The sequence below is a fragment of the Oncorhynchus kisutch genome, linkage group LG3, assembly GCF_002021735.2.
Source record: "Oncorhynchus kisutch isolate 150728-3 linkage group LG3, Okis_V2, whole genome shotgun sequence".
NCBI lineage: Eukaryota > Metazoa > Chordata > Actinopteri > Salmoniformes > Salmonidae > Oncorhynchus > Oncorhynchus kisutch.
In genome coordinates, this window is record NC_034176.2 from 11,398,692 (window position 1) to 11,411,086 (window position 12,395).

The following is a 12,395-nucleotide window of genomic DNA, read 5'->3' on the forward strand; positions in this document are numbered from 1 at the left end:
GCACGACTCCAACACCATCACTAAGTGTGCCAATGACACTAAAGTGGTAGGCCTGATCACTGACAATGACGAGACAACCTATAGGGAGGGGGTCAGAGACCTGGCCATGTGGTGCCAGGACAATAACCTCTCTCTCAACGTGATCAAGACAAAGGAGATGATTGTGGACTACAGGAAAAGAGGCCCGAGCACGCCCCCATTCTCATCGACGAGGCTGTAGTGGAGCAGATTGAGAGCTTCCAGTACCTTGGTGTTCACATCACCAACAAACTAGATTGGTCCAAGCACATCAAGGCAGTCTTGAAGAGGGCACGACAAAACCTATTCCCCCTCAGGAGACCAAAAAGATTTGGCATGGGTCCTCAGATCCTCAAAGGGTTCTACAGCTGCACCATTGAGAGCAACCTGACTGGTTGCATCACTGCCTGGTATGGCAACTGCTCGGCCTCCGACCGCAAGGCACTACAGAGGGTAGTGTGTCCGGCCCAGTACGTCACTGGGGCCAAGCTTCCTGCCATCCAGGACCTCTATACCAGGCGGTGTCAGAGGAAGATAAAAATGTACTCTTTACTGGTCCCCCCCTGTATATAGTCTTGATATTGTTATTTTACTGCTGTTCTTTAATTACTTGTTACTTTTATTTCTTATTATAAATCTTTTTTTTTTTAAACCTCATTGTTGGTTAGGGGCTCATAAGTATGCATTTCACTGTAAGGTCTACACCATTCGGTGCATGTGACTAATACAATTTGATTTTAACATTACGTTATTGAAGTATAAATAACCAAAGTTACCATAGATTGCCATAGAAGATTCTGCTTACTTTGGAATATTACCGGTAGTTTTGCAACCCTAATTGTAACCCTAATGTACTGGACTGTAACTGTACTGTAGTGACGTAAACACCTACCAGGCTGCCCAGCTTGGAGGAGGATGAGTTGTTCCTCTTTCTGAGCAGGACGTTACCCTCGGTGGCGCTGTGGGGCTCTTTGAGGTTGAGGTGGAGCCGCCGCGGCACACCAGCCCCTTCCGAGGAGGAGCGGAGCCGGCGCTCCATGCGTATCACTTCATGGTAGGGACTGGCGCCGCTGCTGCACATGGACACTGGAGAGGCAGAGCATAAGACAAAAAAACAGAAGAGACTGATGTGGAGACCTCTGCAAAACAGAGGCAATAAGACAAGTGAACAGACGGTCCTATTCGACTGACAAACACAAAAACAAAAACTATCCTACACGTTGGGGAAAAACTTAAAAACTTAAAAACAATTGATTGGCTATTGCAAGCCTGGAAGCGATCCAGTGCTTTGCAACAACAGCTTCACTGATTTCAAGGAGCCAGATGATTTTGGGTCATCTTACACTAACGTAAAGGTATTTTTTTCAATGTAGTGATGGAATTGCTATTTGCGCACAATTGGCCCAGCGTCGTCCGGGATAGGGGAGGGTTTGGCCGGCAGGGATGTCCTTGTCCCATCGCGCTCTAGTGACACCTGTGGTGGGTGGGCTCATGCACGCTGACACGGTTGCCAGGTGCACAGTGTTTCCTCTGACACATTGGTGCGGCTGGCTTCCGGGTTAAGCGGGCATTGTGTCAGGAAGCAGAGCAGCTTGGCTGGTTCGTGTTTCAGAGGACGCGCAGCTCTCGACCTTTGCCTCTCCCGAGTCCGTAAGGAGTTGCAGCGATGGGACAACTACCAATTAAATACCACAGAATTGGGGAGAAAATAATAATAAATACAGTTTAAAAAAAGGTTTTTACAATGACGGCCTACCCCGGCCAAATGACGGCCTACCCCGGCCAAATGACGGCCTACCCCGGCCAAATGACGGCCTACCCCGGCCAAATGACGGCCTACCCCGGCCAAATGACGGCCTACCCCGGCCAAATGACGGCCTACCCCGGCCAAACCCGCATGACACTGGGCCAATTGTGCGCCGCCCTATGGGACTCCCAATCACAGCCGGATGTGATACAGCCTGGATAAAATAACTGTTTTAAGTTCTCATACGCATACATTTTTTATTTTTTTTACTTATGCTTGAATAGTCGCTAAGATTATATTGGTTGTGATCTTTGCAAAATAACTATTTTGGGTGCAGCAGTTGTTAGCTAGAATGCTAATGCTCATTGACATAGGCTGTAGTGTCACGCCCACTCCCGCTCCCCCTCTCCGGTGCTCAATGTGGCCAGTCTCCTAACCACCGGTCCTGTCAACCCATCCTCACGCCCACTTGGTAACCTTCATTACGCACCCCTGGACTTCATCACCTCCTTGATTACTTCCCCTTCATAGGGCACTCTGTTGTTATAACCCACCAGGCAATATTGTTTCTGTATCCATGTTCAGACACTTTTCTTGTTTTGTATCATTCTTTGGCATTAAACTCACTAACTGCACTTGCTTCCTGACTCCCTGCATCTACGTTACATGTAGCAAAAGCTAGCCAAAGAGCTATTTTACAGGTTGAAGTGTTTTTATTTTTTTTAAGTATAATGCAGTTGATTTGCATTGATGACAGACATATTAAGCAGGACATTCATACAAGCCTTAAAATCCAATTATAATCCAAAAGTAGTATGAAATGCACTCAAACGCAACATGTAAATAGAGGCTTTTTTTTTTTGCTGCTGTTCTATAAGAAATCCCCCATGTTCTGCCACCAACTTGGGTGCATCGCCCTCGTGCGGCAATATTTGCAAATGCAGAAAGGGGTCTATTGGCTACTTAGCTTATTCAAGCCTGTCTCAAAATACAACACTGCCCCTTTTAAGACAGAAAAAAAGCTCTTTACCTGACTTGCTTTTCAAAGAGGGCTAGAAATGCACATTTTGTGCTCTTGTACGAAACAACCACTCCCCCATTGCTGAATAGAAATTAGCTATAACTGGGCTAATAACTCACTTCTATGAACAAATGTACACACGTGGCTACATACAGCTCTTGCTTTGATCTCAAAACAAGCGCATCTACTCACGACCACTCATGCTGTAAACACAGTTCAGTTCAAAGTGAACGGCACAGATCCATATATGAAAATGGTCTATTTGCATATAGGGCTCCCATAACTCTGGTTATGGCACACCGGTCTGTGTAGAGTATGGGCCTGAGTCGTGCCTGTCAGTGGAATATGATCATACTTCAATGAACTCTGCCTACAAGAAAATATTGTTTGTTTTATTTCAGTATGTTGCACTGAAAAGGTTGAATATTGTGTTGATTCGATCACAATTCCCACAGTATAGGGAAACGTTGATAGTGTTAACTAAAGGGGAAAATTCTAGAACGTTGATAGTGTTAACTAAAGGGGAAAACTCTAGAACGTTGATAGTGTTAACTAACGGGGAAAACTCTAGAATGTTGATAGTGTTAACTAAAGGGGAAAACTTTAGAACGTTGATAGTGTTAACTAACGGGGAAAACTCTAGAATGTTGATAGTGTTAACTAAAGGGGAAAACTCTAGAACGTTGATAGTGTTAACTAACGGGGAAAACTCTAGAATGTTGATAGTGTTAACTAAAGGGGAAAACTCTAGAACGTTGATAGTGTTAACTAAAGGGGAAAACTCTAGAACGTTGATAGTGTTAACTAAAGAGGAAAACTTTAGAACATTGATAGTGTTAACTAAAGGGGAAAACTCTAGAACATTGAGTGAAGTTCAATCTTGTGCTTCTCTGAGCAGGGTGATATTTCTTCTGCACAGCAGTCCCGGGGGCTGAGTGCAGCTTAGTTGGAAACATTGCAAAATAGCCCAAGAAATAGGCTTTACATAAAAAATGAACAACAAAAGGGATGTGTTATCATTATGGATTGCCTAACACCGCCCACAACCAGTAGGCTAACTAATGCTATTAACACACAGTTGTCTCAGGGAAAACTATTCAGACATAATCATATTCAAAGCACTGTTCAAGTTTGGCAGGGGAACTCAAGTTTAGTGGGCTGTTTCAGAAAAACATAGCCAAAGTCTAGCAATTATCCCAGTAGCTGTTATCCACGTGTGACTAGAGCAGGGCTCTTCAAACCTGCTTCTACAGAGCTACAGTCCTGTAGGTTTTCACTCCAACCCTAATCTAGCAACCCTGATTCTAATGATTAGCTGGTTGATAAGCTGAATCGGGGTTGGAGCTAAAACCTACAGGAGGGTAGCTCTCCAGGAACAGGACTGTTTTGCAAACATTCCATAACTGCAGCTGGTAGTAAATCCCCAACCTTGGCTTTATACCTGTTCATTAAAAATAAAGAGTCACACATTTATAGGGTAAAACACCAACGTTTCGGCATCACTGTGACTACAATACCATCCAGGTGGCAGTAAATAGGAAACCTTGGCTTCATTCCTGTTCAGACAATACCATCCAGGTGGCAGTAAATAGGCAACCTTGGCTTCATTCCTGTTCAGACAATACCATCCAGGTGGCAGTAAATAGGCAACCTTGGCTTCATTCCTGTTCAGACAATACCATCCAGGTGGCAGTAAATAGGCAACCTTGGCTTCATTTTTGTTCAGACAATACCATCCAGGTGGCAGTAAATAGGAAACCTTGGCTTCATTCCTGTTCAGACAATACCATCCAGGTGGCAGTAAATAGGCAACCTTGGCTTCATTTTTGTTCAGACAATACCATCCAGGTGGCAGTAAATAGGAAACCTTGGCTTCATTCCTGTTCAGACAATACCCTCCAGGTGGCAGTGTGCACTCTTTCAGTTTGTTTACCAACTCATAGAAGTAGTAGTAGAACAAAATGGACAACTTCTGTGTGCTCACTGATGCCATAAAGGGAGCGATATAATGTTGGAATCTCAATGAATAGAGCCGACATTGTCTAAGGAAACCGCTGTCCATTGGTTAATACCTTTATGAGGAAATAGTTCCCACTGTACATGGAACTAAAATAGTGCTGCCCAATCAGCCATGTAAATCTGACTCTGGTACTTCCTGATTTCTGCATCATCCAACAAAGAGTACATAAAGCATAGCCTTCCTTTCAGACTAGGTCTATTCGTCTGCCTTCTACATGTGTAATCAGTGTGAACTTTAAATAGAAAATGTTGGCGATCGAAACGCAAACGTGCAAACATTTTGGCCAAATATACTTGGTCAAGGATTTACATAGAGCAATGCCCCTCCTCTCTGCATTATCAATGACAATCACATAGAGGTAGATCAGTACTGCACATGTGGATACATAAACGTCTTTAGTTCTTACCTGTGTGGGGTTTCCTCAGGTGGCATGATCTGAGTTCATGTCTACCGCAGCACACTCCCTTCCCTGGTTCCTGGATGAGTACAGAGTTCCTGGACCTCCTCTCAGACTGCTCTGGATTGGAATGGTAGCCTTTACTACGCACTGGGCCTGCCTCGCTCTCACTAGTCTCCGTCTGCTCTGGTCTCACCTCTTCCTCCACCACCGGCACATCCTCCTTCTCCTCTTCCCCCTCTTCCTTATATTCCTGTGATTGTTGTTGTTGCGGTGGCATTGGTGTTGTTGCAGCTGTTGCTGGCCCTGTGACAGGAATTGCAGTCTCACACTCCGTGGTGTTGGCTGTGCTGGTGTCTGGCAGGAGGGGCTTGTCTGTGGCAGCTTGGGCAGGCGTGAAGAGCACTTGGGATGTAGAGACGACATGGCTGAAGTTGCTGTCTGGCGGGTCGGCTGGGCTGGGTGCGGGTAGCGCATCCACCTCGGACACAGTGTCCTCTGTGATGGGGACATTAAACTCGGAGGGAGTGAGGGCTGTGGTGTGGTCCTCAGACAGCATGGGCGACTGCAGGGAGCTCTCCCCCAGCAGCTCGCCTGGCCACGAGCCCAGGGTACCCCCGGACGTTGGGGGCTCTATGCTCACCTCTGGGGGCTTGCACTGCTCAGAGTTCTTGGAGAAGCGGTGGTGTGCAGAGAATGACTTGGGCAGCAGCTGTTTCTTCTGCCTGGATGAGCGTTTGCTGCCGCCGCTGTAGTCTTCCAGAAACCCAGAGTCGTCTCCCTCATTGGTAGCTGAGCTGATGCATTTGATGAACACATTCCTATTGGCCGTGGAAGACACCTTTTCAAAGTCCTCCGTCTGCGAGCGGGTGATCTTCTTCTGCCGGTGGCCACCGAAGCCAAATGAGTGCCGCGTCTTGGCCCGTGGAGGCCCAGCGCCATCGTGAAAGCCCATCTGAGGGTTGGCCTGGCTGCCGTTAGAGTCCTGGGCTAGATCTAGCGGAGGGGTCTGGATGCGTGGTGGTTCGCTGTTCCTCTTGCTGCTGAAGCGGATGGAGGGCGTGCGGAACAGGCTGCGACGTTTGCCCGTGCTGCTGTTGCTAGAGTTGGTGCTGGAGGGGGACGAGGTGTGGACGCCATTGCCCACGCCGCCTGAGGACGGGGAGGAGGGCAACGAGTCCTGCCTCTTACTCAAGCTCCTCCTGAAGATGGGCAGCCTGGAGACGAGCGTGGAGCGGCACGACCCTGATTCGCCCATCAAGGTTAAGCAGCAGTCAGTCACTCTGCAAAACAGACATCCCATCACAGTCAGAGAGTGAGACACATTAAAAGGGCTTCAGGTTGATTTTTTTTTAAATTGTCCCATCAAAAACAAAAATGTTCTGTGAACCTATCATTTCAAGTAGGCTATAAATGAATTGGAATAAGCTCGGTTATAGGTTAGGCTATAGGCTGGACTAAGCCTATGCGGTAATAAGTTGTTTTACCCATGGGCCTTCAAGTAAGGAATGTTTCCATTCACTTTAACATATCTTTCAATCAATAGGACAGAGAAAAATCCAGTTCGACCAGTAGGCAGTTTTGTGAAGACAATACCCTAAATCATAGACATGGTTCACACAACATAAATCAATTACCCTATAGGCTACTTAATACATAAATAATAACTCCCTTTAATATCTAGGCCTGTTCAAATAGAATGTGTTGCATATCCAGGTTAGAAATGTCCTAGGAGGGTATTATCAAACTTTATAATCAAAGTTTGACATTCCAGCAAACTTCCTTATCTGTAACTAAATCTACCTCAAAGTCCCACAGAGATAATAGCCTAAACCAGAGATACTGTACTCTGGTTTGTTTTCACACAGTTAGACTAGTGTGGCATTTCTATCTATCTAAAGGACCCATGACCACTGTTAACTTGATTATGCCACTCTTAGTGCAAATTTAGAAATTAAAAAGACCTAGCTAGTCAACAGGTTCCTTTAAAAAAAAATTATATCTAATTTTAAAAAACATGGACTTTAAGTTGGAAGCATTTGTGGAAAACACTATATGGGAGATGCTAGATAAATGTACGAAGGCGAATCTGCTCATCATTGCAAAGCATTATGACATCAAAGTGTAACATGCCGATTCAAGAGCAGTTAGAGAGTCAAAGAGTTAGTCTACAGTGCATTCGGAAAGTATTCTGACCCCTTCACTTTTTCTGCATTTTTGTTTTACGTTACAGCCTTATTCAAAAATTGCTTAAATCAAAAAACATCCTCAGCAATCTACACACAATACTCCATAATGACAAAGCGAAAACAGGTTTAGAATTGTTTTGTAAATGTATTAAAAATAAAAACAGATACCTTATTTACATATGTATTCAGACCATTTGCTATGAGACTTGAAATTAAGATGAGGTGCATCCTGTTTCCATTCATCATCCTTGAGATGTTTCTACAACTTGATTGGAGTCCACCTGTGGAAAATTAAATTGATTGGACATGATTTCGAAAGACACACATCTCTCTATGTAAGGTCCCACAGTTGACAGTGCATGTCAGAGCAAAAACTAAGCCATGAGGTGGAAGGAATTGTCCGTAGAGCTCCGAGACAGGATTGTATCCAGGCACAGATCTGGGGATGGGTACCAGACCATTTCTGCAGCATTGAAGGTACCCAAGAACACAGTGGCCTCCATCATTCTTAAATGGAAGAAGTTTTGAACCACCAAGACTCTTACTAGACCTGGCCACCCGGGAAAACTGTGCAATCGGAGGAGAAGGGCCTTGGTCAGTGGGGGTGACCAAGAACCCAATGGTCACTCTGACAGACCTCTAGAGTTCCTCTATGGAGATGGGAGAAATTTCCAGAAGGACAACTATCTCTGCAGCACTCCACCAAGACTCTCTGACCATGAGAAACAAGATTCTCTGGTCTGATGAAACCAAGGTTGAACTCCTTGGCCTGAATGCCAAGTATCAAATCTGGAGGAAACATGGCACCATCCCTACGGTGAAGCACGGTGGTGGCAGCATCATGCCGTGGGGATGTTTTTCAGCAGCAGGGACTGGGAGACTAGTCAGGATCAAGGCAAAGATGAATGGAGAAAAGTACAGAGAAATCCATAATGAAAACCTGCTCCAGAGCGCTCAGCACCTCAGATTTGGGCGAAAGTTCACCTTCCAACAGGACAACGACCCTAAGCACACAGTCAAGACAACGCAGGAATAGCTTCGGACAAGTCTCTGAATGTCCTTGAGTGGCCCAGCAAGAGCCCGGACTTGAACCCGATCGATCCTACATCTCTGGAGAGACCGGAAAATAGCTGTGCAGCAACGCTCCCCATCCAACCTGACAGAGCTTGAGAGGATCTGCAGAGAAGGGAGAAACTATCCAAATACAGGTGTGGCAAGCTTGTAGCGTCATCCCCAATAATGCTCATTGCTGTAATCGCTACCAAAGGTGCTTCAACAAAGTACTGAGTAAAGGGTCTGAATACTTATGTAAATGTGATATATATATTTTTTCCCATAAGTTAGCAAAAATTTAAAAAACCTGTTTTTGCTTTGTCATTATGTGGTATTGTGTGTAGATTGAGGGAAAAAACTATGTAATCAATTTTATAATAAGGCTGTAATGCAACAAAATGTGAAAAAAGTCAAAGGGTCTGAATACTTTGCGAAGGCACTGATGCTCCTCATTACTTTGTACTTTGCGCCTCATTCACTCAGCCTATTGAGTCTACTGAGTCCTACTCACACAGAACTACCCTAAGCCTTGACCTCTTTCTCCCCTCTCTCTCCAAATGAAATCACGCAACTAGTGAGGTCCGGCCACCTGACAACCTGCCTGCTCAACCACATCCCCTCCATCTCTGGAGACCTTCTCCCATTCCTCACTTCCCTCATCAACTCATCCCTGACCGCTGGCTGCATCCCCTCTGACTTTAAAATGGCCTGAGTCCCCTCCACTCTTGGATTGCATCCTACCTGGCAGACTGCTCCTACCATGTGATGTGGACAGGATCTGTGTCTGCACCACGTACTCTCACTACTGGTGACCCCAGCTTTTTAAAAAGATTCATCAAGTGAACTGGCTGCATTAAAATATCAACAGATGGCTATAGGCCTATTTCAATCATATTGAAATACATTTCATGTTCAATCAATTGATTACTATTTTTACAACCCAGCAGTGTTGCAGTTCTTTACAACCTCAAACAGGTGCGCCTGGCACCTACTACCAAACCCTGTTCAAAGGCACTTCAATATTTTGTCTTGCCCATTCACTCTCTGGAACACATTCACAATCCATGTCTCAATTGTCTCAATGCTTAAAAATCCTTATTTAACATGTCTCCTCCCCTTCATCTAGCCTACACTGATTGAAGTGGATTTAACAGGTGACATCAATAAGGGATCATAGCTTTCACCTTGTCAGTCAGTCATGGAAAGAGCACTCAGTGTATTTCATAATGTGTATAACATGTGTAATGATGTGCCAAATCTGTGATTTAGTACATTATTATAGGGTAAGAATTATAATAAACTCCCTCAATATTTGCAGCTGTAGGTAGGGCTGGGCAAAATCATCTAAAAAATGTTTCAAATTTATGGCCGATTTACGATATCTTAAAAATATATATATATATTAAACTTTTTCTCCAAATAAGCTTTGTTGCCCAATTTAAAGGTCAAAACACTGCATTTAAAACAGTAGGGAATAATATGATTAATTCAGGGATCGTCAAATTATACCTAGGCTAAATATAAGCCTTCAATCATAAGACCTCGTGTAATTCACTGAGTGGCAAACATTGTTAATAAATCAAGCACTTAATACACTGGTCATACATATGCTTGACATTGCTGGTGAATGGCCAAGTATCCACTACCTGTTGTTTTCTTTTCTCATGATTGATGTTGACAAAGAGGTCTTGAAAATTGGAATTGCTGTTCTGAAAATGCAACCAGCACAAACACGCCATAGACTTGCATCCCAAATGGCACTATTCCCTTTTTCAGAAGCCATAGTCATTCCATTCAGACCAAGTCTGTATCCAGACAATGTGCCCTTTTTAAGATCTTATAAGATAAGATAAGGTTTGTGATGGCTTGATATGCTGCTATGGTGTATTGCCCATGTCTCAACTAGTCAAGTTATGTAAGGTCTTCCCACAGCTCATTATTCATAGACCTACACCTACATATTTCTCCCCTCTTTTAACATTAATGGCAGAAACAAGGTGTATAATAGAACGTGACTGATGGGTGTTTCCTGAATGACAACAGCTTACATGTAACAACAACAAACTCAACCAGATACTGTACTGCTATTGTCTTCATGTAATGAATTACCTAGCTATGCATCATCTCACTAAACACAATGACCATTAGCGGCTATATGACTCCAAAGACGAGACATTTTTACCTATTTCAATTCAAGGCATATACAAAGCACATAACACTTAATCTCATCCTATCCTAACAAGACTAGTTAGGTCTTCAGTTGAATGCAATGCAGTAACTAGGTAGTAACTAGGTAACTATAATGTAATAAATCACGCCGCACAAAACCCCTTCCATAAAGGACACGGAGCAGTACTGTAACGTTAGTAGCTATGACAACTAGTTAGCTAGCTAATTCCCTGTTGAAAACACTTGACAGTTGTTGCACTGGTGTATATAATGCCGGAAACGAACTAGCTAACGTTAGGTGCTGTTAGATTGCTATTAAAAATGTTAATATGGGTATATTGATACCTAACTAGATGTAAATCTTGATTAACTTCAGCTATTAAAATGTCGCCTATTGTCGCTAGCTAACGTTAGCTAGCTTCAATCTCTGCACGCAGGATAGCAGCTGGATCTGTCAAACGTCAACAATTTTGAAGCTGTACGTGCCCAAACATAATCTCAATGTTATTCTTGGTGAGGACACATTCAACTGGAAAGCCATGGACCAGGCAAGTAATTCAAACCAAATACAGCCATGATACCAAAGTTGCAGACGACGACTCAAATCTAGTTATCACCGAGCTGTTTTTAGTTGACAAGCAAGGTGCATGTGAGCCCTCGAGACCCGGCGAAAAAGATGCGGCTAACTTAACAAGCTAAACTAGCTAATGTTTTACCTTCAGCTGAATTCCAATGTCCAGGCCGCTCCTTTCAGTGTAAGACGAAGCTGGTCTGAATATAATTAAATCTCTAATGATTCAATATTAACTTAACCATGGTGTGCAAACGCATGAAAATCTTACGGAAATAGCAAAACTATTAATATATATATATATATATCGCACAAGTGCACCTCAATGACGTGGAATGTCTCTCATCCTCTCTTCCGTATTACACAGACCATGAGCGTGGGTGACGTACACCTCACACCTTCCCTGAAGAGTGAGCCGCATCTTCATGAAGCTGGTGGTGCTTCTGATTCAATTGCTGGCCTGAGGATGCCATTGAGTTATGGATAATGCTGAGCTTATTGTCAAGCAACAGTATGGCCACTAACAAAAATATAATTGTTTAAAAAAAAAAAATTAAGCATTACTTTGTAATAGTGAATTTCCGCTTGAGAAAATATCAACATGCAAGAATAAACAGTTGAAGTGATTTATATGGAGAAATGTGTCCATAATCAATTTTTTTCACTATTTTATACCATCTTTTCTTAATTAGTATCTTAATTACAGGTGAGCCGTATTTCAGTCACCCTGTAGTCCAGTCAGGAAACCAAATGATAAAAGCATCTTTATATAACACACACAGTATGATTGCATAATTTATTTTCTGTATTGATTTGTTGCTACCATTAAAATCTAAATCCTCATTGATTGGCTAAATACGTCTCACAGAGCTCTTGGACAGTGATGTAACCTGGGGTAATTGGCGGTTTTGGGTCTTTCAACATCAGGCCCCCTCACCAAGGCAACCCAGCCTTACAGAGATGAAGGGTTAAAACTGTCGGTCCTCCCCCCGTCTGAGGAAATGGGTCCACTGCTGTAGTCTTCTGGTACCAATTAGTTTCCAACTACAACACTAGTCAAAACACTGTTAAACATGTAACAGATCAAGTTGCACAATAGCACAAAAAAAAAAAAAATTCTACAGGAACATTTGTACAGGAAAAATCTTGCAGGACCTTTAGGATATTTGTGACTATGAAATCTACTACATTTCTTTCTGCAGGAATCATG

The 12,395-nt window shown here is 43.5% G+C and overlaps 1 protein-coding gene across 2 annotated transcripts in view; it reads right to left on the reverse strand.

The window, feature by feature from the left end:
- Nucleotides 1-11,545, reverse strand: part of LOC109871885 (serine-rich coiled-coil domain-containing protein 1) — a 107,256-nt gene extending 95,711 nt beyond the window's left edge. For both annotated transcript variants that reach the window (XM_031817226.1, XM_031817227.1), the window contains exons 1-3: nucleotides 11,331-11,545; nucleotides 5,213-6,486; nucleotides 911-1,104 (exon numbers count right to left, since the gene is read on the reverse strand). In XM_031817226.1, coding sequence (XP_031673086.1) covers nucleotides 911-1,104; nucleotides 5,213-6,461 — 1,443 coding nt within the window. In that variant the 5' untranslated portion in view covers nucleotides 6,462-6,486; nucleotides 11,331-11,545. The remainder of the gene's footprint in view (nucleotides 1-910; nucleotides 1,105-5,212; nucleotides 6,487-11,330) is intronic.
- Between the last annotated feature and the right edge of the window lie 850 nt (nucleotides 11,546-12,395).